Source organism: Ptiloglossa arizonensis, chromosome 9 (assembly GCF_051014685.1).
Source record: "Ptiloglossa arizonensis isolate GNS036 chromosome 9, iyPtiAriz1_principal, whole genome shotgun sequence".
NCBI classification, from domain to species: Eukaryota; Metazoa; Arthropoda; class Insecta; order Hymenoptera; family Colletidae; genus Ptiloglossa; species Ptiloglossa arizonensis.
Window position 1 is genome coordinate 18,494,735 of NC_135056.1, and position 22,940 is coordinate 18,517,674.

The following is a 22,940-nucleotide window of genomic DNA, read 5'->3' on the forward strand; positions in this document are numbered from 1 at the left end:
TAGGTTGAAGAAACAAGTGGCGTGCTGTTACCTTACCATGTCTCGTTGATGTTTAACGTCTTCTGTTCTACGCGGTCTTCCTAGTTTATTGTATCTTGCATGACGTTAGATTTGTCTTTGTTAGGAGGGCGTGCAATTTTCACGATCTCCGTGTGCAAATTTTCGTGACGATGCCAAAGAGAAAGAATCAGGCTCTTATAGACTCTGATAGTAGTGGCAGTGCATCGGAAAGTGGCTCAGATTTAGATAATGTAAATGATATAACCTTACATAAAAATCTCATGTCGCATATCTTCTGTTTTATATTTTTGATAAATTCTTTACCCTTAGAATGTTGAGCAGGCTATTTTCAATAATAATATTGTTTACATGGAATCAACTTTTATACATTTATATTATATTACGAGAAATGACGTACGAATGAAAATTACTTTACATAACCTGTTATACTGCTAAACGATACGCGTTCAAATTTTGATACATAAAAAATGTTCACTTAATTTCTAAGAGTAATTGTTTTATATTTAAATGAGCGAAACACTACATACAAAATTTGTTTTTCTAGTGATTTTACTCTGTATATTTATATCAAAAATTTATTAAATGCATAGAAAACATTTGATTTTTAATTAAACGTTTATCCTTTCAATTAGGATTTATTGTCACTTGCTAAAAAGAAGAAAGGCAAAACTCAAGATGATTCTCAATCTAATGAAGATACAGGAACTACTAAAAAGGACAACAAACATGATTCAGATACATCAGACTCAGACGATGATTGGGGTACAAAAGCTGGGAAAAATAAGAAAAAGAAAGTGCCAACTAAACGAAATAAAAGAAAGATGACAAAATCTAGTAGTGAGGAAAGTGCTAGCGAAAAGGAACCTGAAAAGGTCTCTGAACCAGAAGAAGGTAATTGTTGCCATCAAAATTTAACTTTCAAATGTTTTCATGATATCGAGGCTTTAAAACTACATTGTAATTTTGTAAAATTAAAAGAAACTTTATATTTTCAGGTGAAGTTTCAGATTCTGATGCCAGTATTTCTGATTCCAGTCAAGAGGAATTTAACGATGGGTATGATGACAAATTAATGGGTGATGCTGAAGATCAAGCAAGACTTGCTCAAATGACAGAAAAAGAACGTGAACAGGAAATTTTTAAACGTATTGAACGACGTGAAACTATGAAAACAAGATTTGAGATTGAAAAAAAATTGAGAATGGCTAAAAAACAAGAGTTGAAAAAACAAAAGGAATCACGGAAAAAAGAAAAAAATGCAGAAGAGAAGAAAGTTGATAGAGCTCCAGATCCTAAAGAACGAAGTAAAGATCGTAAGAAAACTATAGAAGAGAAACAAGATAAAAAGTTCCATGCAATGTCTCTTCTAAAAGCAAGAAGAGAAGAGAAGAAAGAAAGAGGTAAAATGGTTAATAAATTATAGACAACCTTTAATCATTGATTATTGATTTTTATAACTATCTTCTATTCAATTATTAGAGGAGAAAGAGAAACAAAGGATAGAACAGCAGCAGCAACAATCGAAAGACATAGAAGAAGAAGAATTAGAAGATGATCACAAGGGAGGTGCAAATAAAACAAAGCTTAAAGCATCTGATATTTATTCAGATGATAGTGGTTCATCAGATAGTGGTGAAGATGAAGAAGCTACTAAACCATCATCACATCGTAGATCATCTTCAAGCGACAGTCGGGATTCTGATTCTGATAATGATAAAAAGTTAGTATCTGTCTTTTTTAGTCTAAAATGATACTTTGATAATAGTGATTTTTTAATAATAATCAAGTACATAACTTTTCAGATCTGTCACTAGTAATAAGGCCAAACCGAAGAAACCAATATATGTTAGTAACAAGGAAGATCTCAATAAAATTAGATTGTCTCGTCATAAAATGGAGAGATTTGTACATCTACCTTTCTTTGATAGAGTAGTACAAGGTTGTTTTGTTAGAATTGGCATTGGAAACAACAATGGGAAACCTGTTTATAGAGTGGCTGAAATTAGTGGTGTCTGTGAAACAGGAAAAATTTACCAACTTGGTGGTACAAGAACAAATAAAGGATTAAAACTGAGGCATGGAGCTCAAGAACGTGTGTTTAGATTAGAATTTGTATCGAATCAAGAATTTACTGAGTCTGAATTTTTCAAATGGAAAGAAACTTGTGCTTTGCAAGGAATATCCATGCCTACATTTGAAGAAGTTGAACAAAAATTAAAAGATATTAAAGAAGCCTTAGTATATGAATTCAAAGAAGAAGATATAGAAAAAATAGTACGAGAAAAAGAAAGATTTAAACAAAATCCCTATAATTATGCAATGAAAAAAGCACAACTTATGCGGGAAAGGGATGCAGCTAATTGTAGAGGAGATGACGAAACTGCTAGTCGACTTAATCAAGAATTGAGTGAGCTTGAAGAACGTGCTTCTGAACTTGATAAAATGCGCACTGCAACAATATCTAGTATATCTTATATTAACGACCGTAACCGAAAAAAGAATGTTGAAGAAGCTGAAAAAGCTATTATGGTAATTTAATAATTTATACTGTAAGATGTTATATAACTTAAATTTTAAACAATAATTATTTATATATTTTTCATATCATAGGAGGAGATCAAAGCTAATAAAGGTAAAAAAGTGGATGACCCATTTACCAGACGAAGCACAAAACCAAGAATGGTTTTCAAACCAGAAGATGAAGAGGTATCATCTACTGCTCCAGTAAATGACAAAGCAAGTCCCCAACAAACTGAAACAGTAACAGTAAATAATGAGAAAGAAAATGGGCAAGAAACAAAGAAAAAACAGAGCACTGAAGATTTATTTAATGCTCATGATTTTGATATCACAATAGATTTGGAAGTACCAATTCCAAGTAAGTGGTGTATAAAAATTATTATAAAATTTTTAGAATATTTACCCTAAACAAAACTTTGTGTCAAAAGTATTTTATGTAAATATGTACGTAAACATATCCCTTTTTTTTAGATAATCCTGTTAGTGTATTACCGAAGCCGATTAGTAATATTAAAGATACAGGACCTCGGCGATCTTTGAACTTAGAAGATTATAAGAAAAAACGAGGGCTCATCTAACGTCCTGTTAGCTTTAGAAATCAGAAAAATATGACAAGGCTAAGTTGCAAACATTATCGTGTAGTTATCGAATCGTACATCTGAGTCTTTGAATGATCTGATTAATTGCAAAAGCAAGGACAAAATCTTGTAAGAATTGACTGAGAAACTAGCTTATGTATAGTTCTCATATAATATTCATTTTTTGTTATAAATAATGACTCCTTCTTTTAGAAAGGATATAGATGGTTCCTACCATATAGTTATATTCACAAGATTATAATTACTGCATTCTATATAAAAGAATGCAATTTCAATGTTCATTAAAATATTTTTCTTTCTTGAAAAAACACGTTAAGGAGTACTTAAAAAAAGTATTACAATTTGAATTATTTAAGAACTTTGTAATTGCATTTGTTTTCCTCTTTCACTATATGACTTTTCTATCTTTTATTAAAAGTATATTCATACTTTTTCATTTTCCAAGATATAAAAAAAAAAGAAAAAAAAAATAGATTCAAAACATAGAGCTATTTATTTCTTAATAAACATAAATACTAAATAGATAGTTCTAATAACAGAAATCGGTATTCATTATGAATATTCTAATCATGATTTACATATATTAGTATGTGACACCTTTCTATGTTCTGTATGTCAAAATAAATATCAATAGGTGGCCACTTTATGGAAAATTATACAAATTTAAACTTAACAAAGATATTAATTATATGTACAATGGTTAATTGCTTGGTATGAGAAAATTACAAGATAATTCATACTTACCAATATTTTTGTATTATTCTGCAGTGTCTTACAAGTATTGTACACTGCGCATTACTGCCAATATGATTTGGCCACAGAAACTTTAAAATATGTTTTACAACAAAAATTTGTACATATTCTCCAAACAATTCAAATAATTTAAATGGCTAAATTCTTATACATATATATATTGCTGTATGAAAGAATAACAAAAACATGTTTTTAGATGTATACTTTTCATTTCTCTAGTTAATCCAATAATTATTCTTAACTTCAATATGAAATAATTATACTACAATAATGATTTTTACTAATATTTATAGAAAACTAGATATCTTTTGTGTATTCTATCTGTCCACTACATTATTCTTTTTACTATATGAGCATAAATATCTTGAATAAGTAAAGTTTTATACTTTACCTTAAAAAATATGAATTTTCTAATGCTGAAAATTAATTTAGATAGTAGGATAACTGAGAGAAGAACAAGTAAACATTTGAAAATACGAAGATCAACATAAAATTTTATTTATCCAAGATGTCAAAAGCTTAGTTGGTATAATAATTCGCAAATATGATAAATGCTTATATACATATACTAATATAAAATACTAATTAGAATGTATTATCAAAATGCAGCATGTTTGTCATTATCCGTAAATTTGCCAAAATTGTACATATATGTATCTAAACAGTATACCATTAAAAAATTGTAGAGAAATTCATATTTTTATTTAGATGACAAAAATCTTATATTTTACATTTTCAAGGTCGTAGAAGCTTAATTAAATTATTGGCAAAGTAGAATGATTTGTACTAAGACATACAATTTTGTTTGCTAACAAAAAATGCTTTAGAAGCTAGATTAAGATACATGTCATTTATAATACTCAGTTTCTATATGAAACAATATAAATTAGAAAATAAATTTTCATATATTTTTAATGGTTGTTAACATGTATTACAATAAATTTGATTTGTCTTTTAAGTCTTTAATATAATATTGGTTTTTCGTTGGTGTTAACCAGCATTGATTATTATGAATATTAGTTACAATATATTGCTTCAGTATTTTTTAATCTATTGTTTCTATAGTTATGTTTATAGAGCATAACCTTGTTCACTATTTTAGTTATGTTGTATATTGTCTATAATCTAAGATTACTAATTTTATTTGAGGAATATGTAAGGAAGTGACTAATTGTATTCTGAAAAAATCTTTAAATATATTAAATATACTTTTAAGATGTACAATTGGTAACAGTATTAAAATATTCTACTTGTATTTCATAATTTTTCAACTACATATTTTGCTGCATCTTGTATATCGTATGAAAAATGTTTAAATGTATTAAATATACGTCTGAGACGTTCAATTGGTAGCAGTATTATAATAATCTACTTATATTCCATAATTTTTTAACTACATATTTTTCTGCATCTTGTACTTTACACATATATAAATTGTGTTTAATCATATTTTGTCATATCTAAGGTGAAATATATTTATGTGAATATTTTAACTTGATTTATTTTTAGGTGTTATTATACGTTACAATACGCATGTTACTCATCTTATGCAAAACAGTGACATTAATCTATTAAAGTAATATTAATCGTAAATCGTATATATTTGAAATCATCGATGTCAAATTTAATTTTACTATTATTTAAAGTAATAAATGCGATATATATACATATAAAAGTATATAAGCTGCAATATTTTTGTACGTTTATCGATAGAGCGTATTTGTGATTACCGCTGTTCCGATATTGTGCTGTCGCGGTTCGGCGTGTTTTGAAACTGTCAACTATGTTGCGCGTCGTGCGCACGCAAAGTATGCGGCATGCGCACAGAACGACGCGCGACGTCTGTATGCGGTCGCTTGCATGCCGCTGCCCATATAAGGTAATTTCCCCACGTCCCTCATGTTGATTGGCCAGTGTGACCGGCAGGTTTCATCGATGATTAATTCCCGTAAATTACATATCATTGCTATTCAAATCGGCTCTAGGACAGTTGTAACATTTCGGTGAATCTACTACTTGATCTTATTCTTAAGGTAATCCATAAAAAAAATCATATTCCAGTTGAAATTAAAAGCTATATAAATGACCGGCAGGACCGCATCGCACAACGCTTGCGCACTAAAACAATTCTACCGGCTAGGAAACAAAATTCGCGCTTGAACAAACTTAATTCATCAGTTTTTCGTGAAAAGAATACAATGATAGAAATGCATGATCCATTAATGACTTTTCTCATGAAAAGCATACGTAAATTCAATTACGAATTTTCGTTAGTCATAAACCGGCCAATCAAGGCAGAGTTAATCAGAAGTGCGCGCGCGCAGGCGTAGGGATACAGGATTCGCAGAAAGCTATCTACGAGAGGAGCCTCCCTTCCCGTTCGTTCGTTCGTTCGTTCGTGAGCCGCGACCCCCGCGACTGGACACTGCGCCTATTCAGTTCTACCAGAACCGAGGCTCTCGTGAAAGTGTAGGTTAAAGTGCTTGTTTACGTGATTCTTCTCATCGGCTACGACATCACGAAATGGTAAATATCATACTGTGCATGTATCCATCTTCCAAAAAATGTCAACGATTCTCCGGGAACCGGTATGGGATGGGTTACTTTGTGGTTATGGCCGAAGCAGACGCGCCGGTCGCCATTTCTGTCCCGGCAATACGCGGCGATAGCGACCGCTTTCTTCTTTCGGCCACACCGATCGACCGAATTCATTATTCCTAACTGCTCGTTTGGAACTTTCTGTGCTATTGATTTTCACGTTTTGCAACGAAGAACTGAAGGGAACTCGAAACCTCTTTCACGTAGGTGCATTTTTACGTGCCAATCGCGATTCCTTGCTTCCAGGAAACGGATGATTCATTTCCAGCTTCGCGATAGGACAGTCAGAGACTCGAAGAGAGCAACTGTGATCGGTGACGGGTGAAAAATTCTACATTATCGAAGAGTAGAAACTCGCTGTGTGTTGTAACGTATCGAGTCGCATGGCAATCCTCTCGGTGAATTCTTTCAGTTATCGCGGTATTTAATTACAAGGATTGAAAAAATTGATGGAAAGAATGTTTTTCTACTACTTGTAATATTTTCGACGATTTATCTTCTTATTTCTTTGTATCACATGTTTTAGTTCAGTATAAACTGTTAGAAGCACTTCGAACTTTGCGATTGCCTTTGTAAAAGTAAAAATAAGTACGGTGAACTCTTTTACATAGTTTTTATTATCGAATAAATTAAAAAGGCCCTATTTTTTCTTGTCTTGTATATTTTATATAAATTTTGTTGAACATTGCAAAATAGATTCCAGGACTGTTATCATCGTATAATTTCGTCACGAGCTCCAACATTTCTCGAATTTTCGTCGTAATTGCCAAAAATTTATGTAACGAACGAATGTTATGCCAGATTGAAATTTTCTTCCAATCTTCGTGTCAAATGTCGAAATATTGAACTCTATTATCGATCATCTGCTGTCTTCTTTTAATCGTGTCGATTCATATTTTTTATTTTTAAATTCATTTTATCGTTTAACGTATTTTCATTGTGTATTCCGTTCTTTCTGTTAATACGCAGTTGCAAAATTGTCAAGTGTGTTTGTACAAATGTGAAATAAACTCGTATAAACGAAGAGTGCAATCCGTAATTTATTTAGAGATAAATCTATTGTATCGTGGAGTAATTTTATTCTACCATATGCGTTTATCAGTGTTATCTGTTGGCTGCAATTATCTTCGATATAGAGAAGTTTTTTAAACGGGTATCTTCAACTGTCGCTACTTTTTAAATTAAACTTGATAAGTTACAATTCTCTCGCCAAATCTCATTGGCGATTAACGATTTAAAATTTCACATCATTCCTTGAACACGCAACACATTTATCGAAGTTCCGGAAGAATTAATTAAGTAGTCGCGTTCCATTTCCGGCAAATTGGCGACAGAAAATTAACCATGTGAAACTGACGCAAGTAATTACTAGCGTACTCCGAATACATTTTAAATATTTATGCTAGTTACCGATAGACGCTGTATCCTTGGTAATGAAGAGCTGAGTTTCCTTGTGAAACTAACCCTCTCTCCCTCTCTGTCTCTAGCCTCGAGGATGACAGTGAACTACAACAGAAGTTCTGGTAGAGAGGGAAAAATTCAATGAGCCCGTAAGGAGGTCGGTTCTTGCAGGCCAGTGACTCTCAAAGTTCACTGACGCCTTCGTAAACGTGGTGAATAAGCTGATTATCTTCGACATTGCTACGGTCAATCTTGTTCGCTGTTTCTCATTCATATAATCGTATATCTTTTCCTCTTTCATATTATCGACTGAAAATAACGGTTTTCAATCTTTCTTCTTTAATTTATTCGTCGTTTTTTGTATATAATTATTCATGACAAGTATTTAGAATCTTTAGTTTGGTAGCAGAACCAAAGGAAATGCCTAAATACATATTCTTAAAAAGCAAGCAAATTGGTACAATTAAAAACAAAAACTTAAATTTAAAGAACAACCGACTAATTTTACGTGAATTTTAATAAAGGCTATTTTTAAAAGATGTTTCACCGTTTATACAGACAATTATATGTACGTCTGTTTCATTTTATTATTTAACCAAACGGTAGCCTATAATAATGTACGTAACCGTACATGTAAACGATTAGTTTACTTGCCAGTCAAATAATCAACCATGTCGCTCTTCGTCGGTGAATCATCTTCCGTTTGACCTTGTGCCACACACAAGAGTCGTTTACAACAACGCCCTAGAGGGAGCCAAGTCTGGCCCTAACCGGCATCCCCTGTCGTGCCAGAATATCGACCGAGGAATTGCATCCTCCATCTACTGGCTATCCTCCAATCACGTTACACTTTTCGTCGGACTCTTTTGCACCCCAATCGACCCTTCCGTTCATTGTACTACAGTAGACAAAACTTTGACCATTCGTCGAATTACATTCACAATGGAATATAATTACCAATCGGTAGAAATAAATTAATTACATGATTGTATAATTAATTGTAATTGAAAATATTGCTTGTCCAAACGAGCAATATTTTCGATTGTACATTTTTTCCTACTTTAACGTCAAAAAATCATTCTTAATCAGTTGAATACATTCGTTTCAACGAATAAAGAGTTTCAGAGTATTCGAAGATGCACCTGTTGGCAAATGATCCGCTTTTCCTTTAAATATCGAATTACGTTTTGCACGACTAATTTTAGCAATTTTGCAATTCATTGTTTGTAGCTGTGAATCTTTTTATTTTGTTATAATTTCGGTTATTCGCCATTCACTAATACGCAAACATTTTTTTACAATTCGAAAGCATTTATCCTAGACGAAAGCTGTTCAGAAATAACTATCCCACTTCGAACTTTTCACTCTGTGCGTGTCGCGCATCTGTGGCGTTACTACCCTCCCCTCCTCTCGTCTCTGTCCTTCTCTCTCCCTTCCCCCAAATCTTTGCGCCGTGCGCGTCGTGTCATGGTCGTATTTCACAAATTTCCACAGAGTGGAAGAACCACGCAGTCGGACGGACCTCCGTACCGTGTGGCACGTGCCCGCGCGCAACGGATAACTTTAGAAATGGACGTCGGATCTCTTTTAGTATAGAATTCATGCGTGGGAAGAATTTATTTCGGTACGTCCCCCACGTTTGCCCGCGAAATAAGCTTAAACAGCCCGACTAATACGACGCGAAATATTGATAGCGCCGATACTGGTACGACCTCTTCGTCAGTCAACGACTGCGATATATCGTAGTGCAGAAAGATGTCTGTCACCCTCGTAAATCTTTGCTCGCACGATACTAAAAGAGGGATCACTTATCAATGAGTAGGGTGGGAGTTAGAGGGTGGGGCTACAGAATATTCACTCATTACGAATACACTATAGTCCACTGCATTAATAACTTCCAAACATGTGATATTTCGATTGATTTCATATTTATCGAACAGGAAATATTGATATCATTGCACTTGTGCGATAAGAAAACGTATTAAAAATTACACGAACAGTGACAAGTTTCTTGTCACCGATATCGGTTTCAACAGGTGCGATTAAGTTTTACAAACAACGTATTTTCATCGAACGATTATGCAATGTGTTGCGACCTCGCTATAACACTTGATTTGTCGTTCAAGATCGACAACGATTGCGTGTTATTTAAAACCTTATATTAATTTTTATTTTAATTTCTTTTCTAGCAAAGTTAATTAATAGCCGTTCCTTTTTTTTATTTGTTTAGGCGTCTGGAGTAACAGTGGCTGACGTTTGTAAGACAACGTACGAGGAGATTAAAAAAGACAAAAAGCATCGATATGTAATCTTTTACATTAAGGACGAGAAGCAAATTGACGTTGAAGTCATCGGACCTCGCGATGCGGCTTACGACGCCTTCCTCGAAGATTTGCAGAAAGGTGGAAGCGGAGAATGTCGCTATGGCCTTTTCGATTTTGAATACACTCATCAGTGTCAGGGTACTTCTGAGGTAATTTGACTATTTACATAATTAAATCGTGTAAACACATTATTTGTGTACACGGAGATTTAAAGGAAATTTTTTACTTTGCAGGCTTCCAAGAAACAAAAATTATTCTTGATGTCGTGGTGTCCTGACACGGCTAAAGTTAAGAAGAAGATGTTGTACTCTAGTTCTTTTGATGCTTTGAAAAAATCCTTAGTTGGTGTGCAAAAGTACATACAGGCAACAGACCTTTCAGAGGCTTCTGAAGAAGCTGTTGAAGAGAAGCTCCGAGCCACCGACAGGAATTAGGAGTATTTCAGCAAATCCAAAATTATTAATATTAATGAGAGAAATCAAGTGAAAAACAATATGCAAATTCCTTTCCCCAAAATAATGCTCTATACCGTCGTCGCATCGAAGGTTCATGTTTTTACACATTTTTCACTTTTAAATGGAAACGATAACCAAGTATTTGCGCTATATGTATTAGTCATTGGGGAGCGTAAACATTAGCAGAAATGAACGTAAAAGAAACAAAAGTATATAAAGAAAAATCACTTTCCATACTGCGAACGTTGTGTGAATCTGTCTGATATAATATTAATATTATACTATTATTATAATTATAAGATACTTGTAAAAGAATAACAGTTTACAACCAGTCAGGCAGTAAGAATGAAAGCATTACACTTTTGTCATCGGCTGTATAATGTTTAAATTAAATTCATTTCATAATGATTTTTCATGAGATCCCGTTAGTAAGTCCTACATTTTCCTAATGTTGTGTGAAATTCAATTGTTTAGTCTGTTCTAAGAAGAAAAAAACAATAATATCGTTTATGTACGATAAGTCAATTAATCAATCCTTTTATATTGAATAAATTTTGTTTCATTTAATTTCTATAATTTATTATACTCTATTTAAATGTATAAAAACTTACAATTTTTAATAATCATTTTTTATTGACTCTTAAAATCGAAGTTATAAAAACCTTTTCGCAAAACGGTATAAATTTGTTTTATGACGCTATGCGATGATTCTAGGAACTATATTCAACTGAATCTCCTAAGTCGGTAAAAGTAGTAAAGATAGAAAAACTATTTCCATGTATCATTTGTGATTATATCAAATTTATCAGGGTCGTAAAATATAACAATAAGTTCCATTTATTCCAATAGATGGAGCTTGAAATATTATAGTAATATGAAACTAAGAAAATGTTCAAAGTTTCAACTACTCTTTCAGTTTAATCAAATTTTCTAAGCGTTATTTATTCTCAAATCCATATTCTGCAATATATCTTATATTCCAAAAGAGGAGTGGTCAAACAATTATAACTTTCATATCTTTCTATAACGCATAATTTAGGATTACATAAAAGGAATAGAAGCAACGAAAGAAAATGAAAGCTACACATTACAGGAAATAAATTCATTGAAATACATCAGGGATTTATTCATATTTTTAGGTTTCGTAAAACCATTTAAACTTTCTCACCACCGATCACCACGCGACACCAGGGATCTAAAGTCGAAACGTCCGGCCAACTCAAAGGCTCCTGGGAAAATGAAGTTTTCTGATAAGAGGAGGAGGAGCTATTTATACCATCAAAGGAGTGTGACGTCACAGATTTACAGTTCATTCGATTACTTTGTTCGATCTAGCCGAAAAATAGCTTCACAAATAAAGAATATTTCAGTAACATAATATTTTAAGCCATTATTTATACTAGGATATTGTTAATAATTATTTAAACTATGGTCTTATATCGGTTGTTGATAATTATGATAAATAAGAATCGAAATATTATGAAATATGTGAAGATCGACGCTTTCAATGAATTTTTATTCCAAAACTCTATTGTTATTAATATTTACGCAGGTTTCAAATATTAATATTACGATATGTGATAACATTTTTCACATAACGTTTTATTTTATTTAGAAGAATATCATATGTGGAAAACGTGTTTGTACGTTTTTAAACGACGCGCCATTGTAGTGACTCCATCTAGCATTTTAGGCGCGTATCAACTGAAAGCTTTTTATGCAGGAAGATGATATGGGTTTGTCGTGCTATTCAAGCGGAATAAATTAATATTTTTCGGTGTACCACAATAACACTATCACAAATAACATTAATTACTTCCATAAGCTGCACTGAAAGGCCGTAAGCGGCAAGTAAAACAAAAATGAATTTAGAATTATTAGGTGAATGTACAAAAATATTCATTTAGAACATAACGGAACGATTACAATTTTGCTAATGTTTTCACTATTCTTACAGAATCGTTTGGTCAGAATTATCCAGAGGTAAGATATAAGTTTAAAATGCATTATGCATTTTTAATTTTCAAATCTCGTAAATATTATAATATTTATAATTATTAGGAATTTGATGGCACGTTAGATTGTATATCATTAGCAGTAACTTGTACATTTAACAAGAGGGGAACTCTTCTTGCTGTTGGGTGTAATGATGGTAGAATTGTTATTTGGGATTTTTTGACTCGAGGTGTTGCCAAAATCATTAGTGCACATGTACATCCTGTGTGTTCATTAAGGTAAATAGTCTAAAATTAAATTATAACATCGTTATATTATTAAATATACTTAAATTATATAGTATCATCATTGGTCTTAAATAGTTGGTCTAGAAATGGGCACAAATTATTAAGTGCCTCCACAGATAACAATGTTTGCATATGGGATGTTTTGTCCGGAGAATGTGACCAAAAATACAGATTTCCTTCTCCCATATTAAAAGTACAATTTCATCCAAGAAATCTTAACAAATTCTTAGTTTGTCCAATGAGACATGCAGCAGTAATGGTTGATGCCGAGGGCACACACAGAGTTATACCCCTTGATGATGATGTACGTAAATATAAATTTGTTACATGCATGTGAGACTTTTAAAATAAATTTTACAGGTATTTTATTTTAGAGTGATTTGAACATAGTGGCATCTTTTGATCGCCGTGGAGATTATGTATATACTGGAAATGCTCGTGGTAGAATTCTAGTTCTTGATGCAGAATCCTTAACTGTAAAGGCATCTTATAAAATATCACAAGGCACTGCTAGTAATACTGCTGTAAAAAGTATTGAATTTGCCAGACGTGGCTCCTGCTTTCTGGTAAATACATCGGATAGAGTAATTCGTGTGTACGATAGTACAGAAGTATTGGCTTGTGGAAAGGATGGTGAACCTGAACCAATACAAAAATTACAAGATCTTGTAAATAAAACTATGTGGAAAAAATGCTGTTTTTCTGGGGATGGAGAATATGTATGTGCTGGATCGGCAAGACAGCATGCTTTATATGTGTGGGAAAAAAGTATTGGAAATTTAGTAAAAATTTTACATGGAACTAAAGGAGAGTTGTTACTTGATGTGGTGGTAAGAGATTAATTTTGTATATTTTTTTGAGATTAGGTGGTTCACAAAACAATTACGAAAATTTATTTTAATATAGTGGCATCCTGTGAGACCAATAATTGCTTCCATATCATCTGGTGTAGTTTCTATTTGGGCACAGAATCAAGTGGAGAATTGGTCTGCATTTGCACCAGACTTTAAAGAATTAGATGAGAATGTTGAGTATGAAGAAAGAGAAAGTGAATTTGATTTAAGTGATGAAGATAAATCTGTTGTTCAAGGTGAAGAAGCTCAGGATGAAGAAATAGAAGTAGATGTTGCATCTATTGATAGAGTTGCTGCTTTTTGTAGCTCTGATGAAGAGATGGAAGATATTGGTTCACTGCAATTTTTACCAATATCCCCTGATGTAGAAGATTCAGAAGATAATCAAACAACACTGCATGAACCGCCTATGAAAAAACATCGTTCTCATGATATTCATTTGCAGGAAGCACCAGTAGATGGTAAGATTTTTTACATATGTTAATGTGTTATCGTTTCATTAGATTTGTTATTAATATTCTTGTTTTCAGAAACTCATCCATTACTGAATAAAGGAAAAGACAAACCAACAACAAAAAAAGGCAGACCAAGATTAGAGCACAGAAAAGGAAAATAACATATATTGTTTGTATATTTCTAGTATTAATAAGAATTTTATAATGTACAAATTGGTTAAAAATACTTCAAATATATTATCAGTTCTGGTAATACTTTAAATTCATAAAATATGCTATAAAATCTGTTACTACTTCCTATGGAATGTATTTTACATGTTATTACATGTATTGTTTTTAAATGTGTGATGTTAAAATTCTGTATTGAGAACTATCCTGTGTACATATATTAGCATAAATAAACTGTTTTTAATTTCATATTTATCTTTCAAATAAAAGAATAACATCATAATATAAACTAAAATAGTTTTTATAATTATTTACATTTTACATAAATGAAAACTATCAGTTTTGTAAATGTCGATCGATAAAAAAGAAATGAAATGTATTCTTATCAAATATATTAAATTGCTCATACCTAACGAGTGCTTTTACAGTTGATTATTATCCAGCTCCATGTACGTTATTGATTATTATCGCAATAAATTTATAAATTAAAAAAAATATTTCTTCAATGGTACAGGATTGATCTCCAAAAATTCGACTTTAATAGACAAACGACATCCTACAATGCCGAATTTACTTCGATAACAATGCTTTGAATTTGTAGTATATATTGAAGGTACGTATCTTTATTTATACTTAAAAAATTATCAAATAACTATGATATTTTGTACATTTCATTACAGACTTATGCTCCATTATTCTGCATAAACATATTATAATTGAAGTTGACCGCTTGGGATTCTTTCCTTGTTAGTTTAACATTACTATTGTTATCAAATTAACTACGTATTAGAATGCCCTTAACCTGTACTTTGGAATTGAATAATTTAAAATGAAAATTAATAGATTGAGAAATAATTTATCTTATCTTATGTAGGGATTGCTGAAAGCACAATTGAAATTGCGTAGTGTCTGGACCAACTTGTGCCACGAGTGAATTGGATTTTGTTTACAATGTTCGCTTCAAGATTATTAGAAATACTCAATAGAAAATGGTTTAATGTTCAAAAAACAACAACAAGAGGTGTACAGTCCGCCAGAGATGTAATTTTAAGTGGCGGAATTGTCATCATTAGTGGAATCTTTATTGTTTGGTTATCTGTATTTCTCTATACGGCATTTTATTATGCCTATATGCCGAGTATGTCATATGTGCGACCGGTGAATTTGCAATTCAAGTGAGCTTCACTTCTCACTTGTACGTTAGTTAAATAATAATGATTTGTCATATCCATATATCATATTGTTTTTATATTTCTTTACATTATATCAAATTACCATATGTCAAATTTAAAACTTGATTATGTATTGTTTTTTACTATAGGTCATGCAATGAACAAAAAGGAATTTGTAGTTTTCCATCAGCACATGTACAGTTAACAAACAAACAACAACTTTTAATGGTTGGACAACCTTATAAAGTCAACTTGCATTTAGAAATGCCAGAATCTCCAGCTAATAAAGAACTCGGTAATATTTGTAATTGTGTCTCTCTTAAAGAAAATACAAAAATATAGTTACTAAGGTGTAATCTTCAAATAGGTATGTTTATGGTTTGCGCACAACTACATAGTAGAGAGAGGTTCCTTGTGAAGCATGCATGTAGATCTGCTATGCTACATTATCGCAGTACATTATTACATGCTCTTACAACATTCACATTTTCACCTATGATGCTTTTTGGTGCCACAGAAGAAAAACAAAATGTAGTTCTAGAACTATTTGGTAATTTTGAAGAGGATCAAAGTCATCCAGTTACAATTATTTACATTGAGATACAGTCAAGACACATTGAATTTTATTCTGCAACAATTATGATAAATGCACACTTATCTGGTTTACGCTATCTAATGTTTCATTGGCCAATTTTGTCTGCCATTGTCGGTATTGGTACAAATTTGTTTTTCATGGCTCTTATGTGTACACTTTCTTATCTCCACTTTACTGTATACAAAGATACTGGAGATGATAGTTTCAGTTACGAAGAAAGGAAGACTGAAGAAAAAGAAGAACATATAAAAGATTTGAGTACCATGAAAGAAAAAGAAGAACATAAAAAAGATTTAAATATAAAGAAAGAAAAGGAAAAACTTAAAAAGGATTCAAGTACAGAGGAAGAAAAAGAACATAAAACTGTTCACGATCGTAAGTTGTTTTTTCTCCTTTTTTGGGGGGCAGGAGGGTAATAAAGGATTGTACAGAATTAATATTATAATAATTTATCTTTCAAAGAGCCATCTGATTCATCATCCACAGAAGATGTATTTCCATTGTCAGAGTATGTTAAGTTTGAAGAAGCAAATTTTTCATGATATTAAACCATTAAAGTAATTTAGTCTACATTCCAAAAAGTATACTCAAATGTGAACAATTCTTGACACAATTAATGATCAAAATTTTGAAACACATAATGTTATAGAAGGTGAGTATTTCCCTTCAAAAAGAAAGAATAATACTTAACATACAGATTCTTTAATGTATGTCCCTAGTTTTACAAAGATAAATATATATTATAAAATATTTATTTTCTATAATTAATTATTTTATTAACTTTTTCAATTGTAATACAAGTATACTTGAAAAATGTCGGTAATAAAACTACATGAAAACACCGTATATTGCTTAAAAATTATGTCATATTTATCGTAAAAAAATCATAGTTTCTCCTTAATATGTATGCTAATTATACAATTCAATTTTATTTATGGACAAATAGAAAGATAAAGTTGCATATGAAAAAAAGATTGCATTATTTGACAAACAGTCAAATCTGTCAAGAATGAGACGGCTAATGTAGTTGTGTAGTGGTGGAAGGAGAAGGACTCTACGATTCGCTGTATAAACCATTAAGTCGCGTTTCCATTGCGCAGGCATTTACAAAAATGTTGCGTAGATCCCAGTTTATGCAATAGAAATGATCGCAATACATTTCAATTAACTTCAAAACTTTTTTGTACATCTATTCTTTTACCATTTTTATAAAGATTGGTTACATTTTAGGGCTTTGTAGCAACTAAAATCTTTATGTTTTAATTTTATCGACGAATATCAATCTCTTATTATTGATTTCGGACACGACCTTTTATAAGTCCACACTTATTTGCTATTCCTAAACGGCTTTAGTGAAGGGCGCAAATGTTGACGTAGTGGGAACATGGCTTTGTGCACAATGTGATCATTATAAGTTATTAGTAATTTTAAATAAATTTGAAACAAATTCTATTTCATGAAACATTTAGATTTTCATATTCCATTCATACAAATTGACATTGTTGGTCGATAATTTGCAGGAAATAACAACTGATTTTGTTTCGTAGCCCTCTAGTAGTTGTTTGTAGTTCACCAAGGAGATTGTCACAATAGTTAAAATATTGAAATCGAGACATAAATCTCAAATTTTTATTTAACATAAATTTTATATTAATTAAAATTACGAAAAGTCATTTTATGCTAAAACACGTTTCTTTAATATTATACACGAGGCAGGTTGGTTGTTAGCTAAAGTTCATTTTTACAATAATACATGGAAAGATTATTTTTTCGACGTATATAATATTGTTCAATTAATTATCTCTTATAATTATTAGAATATAAATTTTATAAAAGAATTTTATCTGAAATTTCATAATTATTAAACGAAATAAAGTTCATGTTATGTCAAAAATACTAGCATTCAATGAGAAAAATAACAAACCTTTTTACCGGCTAAACCGGTAATTTTAGATAATTTAAGTTTTCGTAGACACTGTGTCTTTCGAGAACAGATAAAAAGTTTTCAAATATATATAATATAATTTCAGATGTTATAAAAATGACTTCCTTTTAGGCAAACTTGAAATATAAAATAAGTAAAGAAAAGACTCACATTATACAGTGTATAAGGAAAATTACATACTTATTTTGCACAGAAATGGATAATTCTAGGTATTACGATAATCCATTTGAAGATTATCCTAATGCTAATTCCAGTCGTGTTATAAATGACGATAAAAAGCAGGTATAATATGTGTTTTTTTATACATGTTGATACAGAAAATTAACGAGGTTTATATTTATTAGATTAATGAAGAGTATAAAGAAACATTACATACACATACAAAGAGATTATTAGATCGATTGGAAGAAAAGAAAAATCATTGGACATACAATGATGACTATTCAATATATACAGGATCGGCTGGAATTGCATACATGTTTTATCACTATGGAAAATGTTTTAACGAACCTATATACATAGATGTAGGAAAATCTAAATATTTTCATACAAATAAAAAATAATCGTTTATTGGGAATAGATTTTTTTGTACAGAAAGCAATTGAATTATTACGAGTATGCGTAAGTAAATACAGAGGTAAAAGAGAAATTACTTTCTTAACCGGCATTGTGGGTCCCTTAACCATGAGTGCAGTTATTTTCCATTCGCAAGGCAATCAAGAAGAATCACGGAATATGATATCTGAGTATATATATGTATATGTTTTATTAGCAATTCATAGTGTTTACATACGTGTACTAATTTGTACATTGTATTCTAGAATAAAATCACTGTCATCTTATGTTTTGAACGACCGTAATAACTTGGCCAATGAATTGCTTTATGGAAGGGCTGGATATCTATTTTCCCTCTTATTTTTAAATTCAAATATATCTCCTCCACCTATAGAAGACGAACTTATTAAACAGGTACTGTCGCATAACAATTGAAATTAAAATTAAAACAAAGGTAATATTACATTGATATGAAATTGGCCATGATTATTAAAAAAATGTTACATCAGGTTGTTACGCTTATAATCAAATGTGGAAATATGTACTCCACATCGAAAAAATACGAAACACCTTTAATGTACGCTTGGCACGAAACAGAATACATTGGTGCTGCGCATGGACTGGCTGGAATTCTTTACTTACTATTGCAAGTACGATAGATTAAATCGATTTAATTTTTATTTAAAAAAATATCTCGTAAAACAATTTTTTTTAACGTTTGGATATACAAATTTATTTCATAGGCACGACAGTACTTAACAGAAGCCCAATTAAAGGAAGATATACAACCGGCATTGCAATTTCTTCAAAATTTACGATATCCTTCTGGAAACTTTCCATCATCGAGTATAAGTCATACAGACAAATTAGTACACTGGTGTCACGGAGCACCTGGAATGCCTATGCTGTTCTGTTTAGCTTACGAGGTTATTACCGATTTGTTCGTACACTTACTAATAGTAATAAGGTTCTCGAATGTAATTAATTGTACGTTCGAACAGATATATCAGGACGATCAATATCTGAAGACTGCTATACAATGTGGAGAAGTGATTTGGTCGAGAGGATTGCTTAAAAAGGGATACGGAATATGTCATGGTGTAGCTGGGAATGCTTATACATTTTTATGTCTCTTTCAGCAGACAAAAGTTAGACGCATTCATAATAACAGCATAACAAATTGATATAGACACTAAGAGAATATCAAATCCCTTTTCAGGATATGAAACACTTGTACAGAGCTTGTAGATTTGCCGACTGGTGCATGGATTATGGAGTACACCAAACTAGATCTCCGGATAGACCATTTTCATTATTGGAAGGTAGCGTTATTTGTCATGGATGTTTCTTTTAATTAAAGTATATACGTACGTGTGTGTGCGCGCGCGTGCGCGCGTATATATATATATATATATAATATATCTATATATTATTTTAGGTCTTGCCGGTACCATTTACTTCTTGATCGACATGCAAAATCCGCTTTCGGCTAAATTCCCAGCATACACGGTGTAAAATTAAAATATTTGAAAATATATATGACTAAATAGTTAAATAATACCTATTTTCCATAAGTTTTCAGTCAACAAGAGATCGAGGCAGCAACAAGCAAACTTACAAATAAATTCATTTTTCCGAATATTTATATGTCTGTATTAAGTTATACGTGTTGCGACAATATTTATATGTCCATGTTAAGTTATACATAATTCATTGTATACTTTCCTGGTAAACAATAAACAGTAAAATCTACAGATTGCATTTTATCACAATGTATTTCGATTTATAATTTTCTATCAGAAGTAATCAGAAATAGTAGGTTAATTCTCATCGAGTTCGAGCAATTTAAATGTTTCACTGTTTTACTATTGATTAACAGATGTAAATCAGGTTTCGATATGTTTGGATAATTAATGTACATTCGATCTCACGCGATTAACGCGATACAATATAATATATCGAATTGACAATTTTTATTATATCCGTATTACGTACACGTTCTATTTCTCGTAATTTAGTATGTTGACAATTTTGGAATATTCGCTGAAACGAGTCAATTATCGGGTAATTATAGATCGTTAATTTAACATCGTATACGCGGCAAATGAAACGCTTGCTGCGTATTTGCATTTTCTTTGTTCATTTTTCAATCGGTTGATCGCGAATTGTTAATTTCATAAACATTTTCGTATACGTATACAGCTGCAGTCCTTAATTCAATTTCTCAATGCCGAAAAACTGATCTAAATGCAAATTCGAATATTTGCACGCGGACGGTGTATTTTTCTCTGCAAATGAACTACCGGCTGAAGCGCGGTACCGTTTCCCGGCGAAATTTATCGTCGACGCGAGACAGAAGATACAAGGTCGCTTTCAGAGATTTTTCGGTGCAGTGTCCTTTTTACGAAAACGAGCAATGTTACGCCAATTACCGAATTCGGCTATTTATATTTTATCGTTCACTAGCGATTTATCGGAGCTATAAAGCACGTACTCGAACCGTATACACTCGTGATTTATTTAGTAGCCGACGCGAGGGGAATTACGGATTGATTGGGTTTTCATACTTTCGAGAGGTCGAACGAATCAGATGTAATTTTCACAGGATAATTTCGTGATAGATCGTGGATATGTTTAACCCCGATACTGTTACTTCGTTGAACGTCGAATAATTGAAACGGTCCCGCGCAACGAGCAAATGTTTATCGACGAATGTATAGGCTACGGACAAAATTAAAATCGACCAGACGTTCAAGGCCAACGTACCGTTTAGCCTTCCTCTCCCGTTTGCTTCTCCCTTGTCTTTTCGAGCGTTTCTCCGGATACGCGTACTTCATCGAACTCGAATTCTATCGAACTCCGATCGATTCAACGTAGCTGAAATAATCGATTCGATCGCTTCTTCGCAAATCGGTTCGCGTCGAACGCGCAGCGATATACGTCAAAGCGTCCAGCGGCTTTTCTCACTTAAGTTCGAAACGACGAAACCCGCGCGATAATTCGTCTCGATTACGGCTCGGTTAATTAGAATAATTTTTCACGCGAGCGAAATATCTGTCAACGGCGACGGTTCGAGTTTAATAAATTAAATACCAGCTTCCACGTCGAGCTTATTGACTTTTCAAAAATCGAAGTTCCACGGATAACGCGGGGAGCCCTGATTACCCGCGTCGATGTTCAATCTTATCGCGCCCGTTGACGTTTCCAATTAATGAACGCGCGATCCGCGGCCCTGAATTACAAATTTTATAATTCGTTCGACGCCGGGCGCGGAACCGGTATCGTAAATTGGCCGATTTTCGATAACTCGCGCGTGCACGCGTGTACGAATAACACGACCGGGTGGAGACTCCGCCCGTAAATCCATTTGTTCGCAATTCTTCAACCGCGCGCAAATGAATTCCACGACGATACATTTTCCCGTGGACAAACCCAATCTCGTTTCTTTAATCGTCGAATCGAGCGTACTTATTTCCCAATCGATTCACCGCGCGAGCGAGTAACGCGTTTCGTCGTTGCGCGAAAGGTTCGTTCGTTCGTTCGTCCGTCCTTTCGCGCCATCTGTCGTGCGATACGGTCGTTTTTATTACCCACCGACGCTGCGACGAAATCTCGCCCGATATAATTTCGTACCGTTCGTTTTCTTCGACGGACGGTTTCGGGGTAAGTTGCATTCGAGGAGTTCGGGTCGACAAACGGAGTTCATAAATCTTGGCAGAGCGGCGCCCGACGCCCGACGCTCGGTGGAAAGACGGTATTTCTCGTCGGTGGTTCGCGGCGATGATTCGATTTTCTTGTCGTTGCGGCGGGCGATTGTGTAGCGCAAACGAGGGACATCCGAGGCAAGCGCGGCGTTAAAACGGTTCGACGGCATTCTCGCAGTCACCGTGCCCGTAAAAATTCCACAAAGAACCCCTCCTGAACGCAACGCGGCGTCATCGGGCTTCGAGGAAGCGTGTCTCTCGTCGTTTGTCCTCCCCTACCCTCTCTCTCTCTCTCACCCCCGCCCCCTCTCTCCCCGTCCGCACTTTTCTCCTTTTTTTTCACTCTTATCAATCCCGCTTTAACGAGGTTATTAAATCATAGCGATGAAATATTTCGAGGTGGATGCAATAATTAGCAGTCATTAATTCGATCGTTCCCGTTCCGTGTTTTAATTGAGGCGGACGCCACGAATGTTATATCGTCGGAACACGACGAGCGTCCGATTTCAGAAGCGATAAACCCCGCCGCGCGTGAAAACACGAGTGATAATTCTCATTATCATTTTTACCCTCATTAC

At 33.0% G+C, this 22,940-nt stretch overlaps 5 protein-coding genes and 1 long non-coding RNA gene across 11 annotated transcripts; 5 read left to right on the forward strand and 1 right to left on the reverse strand.

Moving 5' to 3' along the window:
• The first annotated feature begins 39 nt into the window (after positions 1-39).
• On the forward strand, positions 40-3,595 carry Rtf1 (RNA polymerase-associated protein Rtf1). The gene is made up of 7 exons (XM_076319698.1): positions 40-251; positions 654-912; positions 1,017-1,421; positions 1,501-1,741; positions 1,824-2,550; positions 2,632-2,899; positions 3,013-3,595. The coding sequence occupies exons 1-7, from the start codon at positions 171-173 to the stop codon at positions 3,117-3,119; spliced, it is 2,088 nt and encodes a 695-aa protein (XP_076175813.1). The 5' UTR covers positions 40-170; the 3' UTR covers positions 3,120-3,595.
• A 2,665-nt stretch (positions 3,596-6,260) lies between these two features.
• Positions 6,261-11,091, forward strand: Tsr (Cofilin/actin-depolymerizing factor homolog tsr). Its single transcript, XM_076320130.1, has 3 exons — positions 6,261-6,419; positions 10,123-10,365; positions 10,450-11,091. Exons 1-3 carry the CDS (start codon positions 6,417-6,419, stop codon positions 10,648-10,650), a joined length of 447 nt encoding a protein of 148 aa, XP_076176245.1. The 5' UTR covers positions 6,261-6,416; the 3' UTR covers positions 10,651-11,091.
• LOC143151217 (uncharacterized) lies at positions 7,975-8,684 on the reverse strand. Its single transcript, XR_012993261.1, has 2 exons — positions 8,547-8,684; positions 7,975-8,201 (listed from the first exon to the last, which is right to left on the reverse strand). It is a non-coding gene; the product is annotated as an uncharacterized LOC143151217 (long non-coding RNA).
• A 1,242-nt stretch (positions 11,092-12,333) lies between the features above and the next one.
• Positions 12,334-14,640, forward strand: Rbbp5 (retinoblastoma binding protein 5). 2 transcript variants are annotated; one of them, XR_012993225.1, is made up of 8 exons: positions 12,334-12,552; positions 12,629-12,654; positions 12,733-12,905; positions 12,990-13,218; positions 13,289-13,744; positions 13,821-14,004; positions 14,075-14,229; positions 14,299-14,640. XR_012993225.1 is itself a non-coding variant. In XM_076319803.1 (7 exons), the coding sequence occupies exons 1-7, from the start codon at positions 12,534-12,536 to the stop codon at positions 14,382-14,384; spliced, it is 1,398 nt and encodes a 465-aa protein (XP_076175918.1). In that variant the 5' UTR covers positions 12,336-12,533; the 3' UTR covers positions 14,385-14,640. The 2 variants fall into 2 exon arrangements, 1 of the variants encoding a protein (XP_076175918.1); XM_076319803.1 differs by having other exon boundaries at positions 12,336-12,552; positions 13,821-14,229.
• Positions 14,641-14,938: 298 nt separating this feature from the next.
• Positions 14,939-17,004, forward strand: Seipin (lipid droplet biogenesis associated protein seipin). Of its 3 annotated transcripts, XM_076320499.1 has the most exons (6): positions 14,939-15,004; positions 15,072-15,137; positions 15,266-15,566; positions 15,713-15,858; positions 15,931-16,533; positions 16,621-17,004. In XM_076320499.1, exons 3-6 carry the CDS (start codon positions 15,343-15,345, stop codon positions 16,698-16,700), a joined length of 1,053 nt encoding a protein of 350 aa, XP_076176614.1. In that variant the 5' UTR covers positions 14,939-15,004; positions 15,072-15,137; positions 15,266-15,342; the 3' UTR covers positions 16,701-17,004. The 3 variants fall into 3 exon arrangements, with proteins under 3 accessions (XP_076176614.1, XP_076176616.1, XP_076176615.1); XM_076320501.1 differs by lacking the exon at positions 15,072-15,137 and having other exon boundaries at positions 14,972-15,004; XM_076320500.1 differs by lacking the exons at positions 14,939-15,004; positions 15,072-15,137 and having other exon boundaries at positions 15,176-15,566.
• Positions 17,005-17,231: 227 nt separating this feature from the next.
• LOC143150918 (lanC-like protein 2) lies at positions 17,232-20,404 on the forward strand. Of its 3 annotated transcripts, none has more exons than XM_076319511.1 (10): positions 17,232-17,874; positions 18,215-18,385; positions 18,448-18,627; positions 18,698-18,849; positions 18,925-19,072; positions 19,168-19,308; positions 19,402-19,584; positions 19,660-19,806; positions 19,878-19,980; positions 20,097-20,404. In XM_076319511.1, exons 1-10 carry the CDS (start codon positions 17,836-17,838, stop codon positions 20,171-20,173), a joined length of 1,341 nt encoding a protein of 446 aa, XP_076175626.1. In that variant the 5' UTR covers positions 17,232-17,835; the 3' UTR covers positions 20,174-20,404. The 3 variants fall into 3 exon arrangements, with proteins under 3 accessions (XP_076175626.1, XP_076175627.1, XP_076175628.1); XM_076319512.1 differs by having other exon boundaries at positions 17,234-17,874; positions 18,189-18,385; XM_076319513.1 differs by lacking the exon at positions 17,232-17,874 and adding an exon at positions 18,089-18,101.
• The last annotated feature ends 2,536 nt before the right edge of the window (positions 20,405-22,940 follow it).

Bases quoted from the DNA above. Each gene is read 5' to 3' on its own strand.
- Seipin (XM_076320499.1), top strand. From the start codon at position 15,343: ATGTTCGCTTCAAGATTATTAGAAATACTCAATAGAAAATGGTTTAAT. The intron at 15,567-15,712 runs GTGAGCTTCACT...TTTTTACTATAG, and splicing joins CCGGTGAATTTGCAATTCAA to GTCATGCAATGAACAAAAAG. The intron at 16,534-16,620 runs GTAAGTTGTTTT...TATCTTTCAAAG, and splicing joins ACATAAAACTGTTCACGATC to AGCCATCTGATTCATCATCC.
- Tsr (XM_076320130.1), top strand. The intron at 10,366-10,449 runs GTAATTTGACTA...TTTACTTTGCAG, and splicing joins AGTGTCAGGGTACTTCTGAG to GCTTCCAAGAAACAAAAATT.
- Rtf1 (XM_076319698.1), top strand. From the start codon at position 171: ATGCCAAAGAGAAAGAATCAGGCTCTTATAGACTCTGATAGTAGTGGC. The intron at 2,551-2,631 runs GTAATTTAATAA...TTCATATCATAG, and splicing joins AAGCTGAAAAAGCTATTATG to GAGGAGATCAAAGCTAATAA. The intron at 2,900-3,012 runs GTAAGTGGTGTA...CCTTTTTTTTAG, and splicing joins TTTGGAAGTACCAATTCCAA to ATAATCCTGTTAGTGTATTA.
- LOC143150918 (XM_076319511.1), top strand. From the start codon at position 17,836: ATGCTAAAACACGTTTCTTTAATATTATACACGAGGCAG. The intron at 17,875-18,214 runs GTTGGTTGTTAG...ACTTCCTTTTAG, and splicing joins TAATATTATACACGAGGCAG to GCAAACTTGAAATATAAAAT. The intron at 19,585-19,659 runs GTTATTACCGAT...ACGTTCGAACAG, and splicing joins TGTTCTGTTTAGCTTACGAG to ATATATCAGGACGATCAATA.
- Rbbp5 (XM_076319803.1), top strand. The intron at 12,906-12,989 runs GTAAATAGTCTA...GGTCTTAAATAG, and splicing joins CATCCTGTGTGTTCATTAAG to TTGGTCTAGAAATGGGCACA. The intron at 13,745-13,820 runs GTAAGAGATTAA...ATTTTAATATAG, and splicing joins AGTTGTTACTTGATGTGGTG to TGGCATCCTGTGAGACCAAT.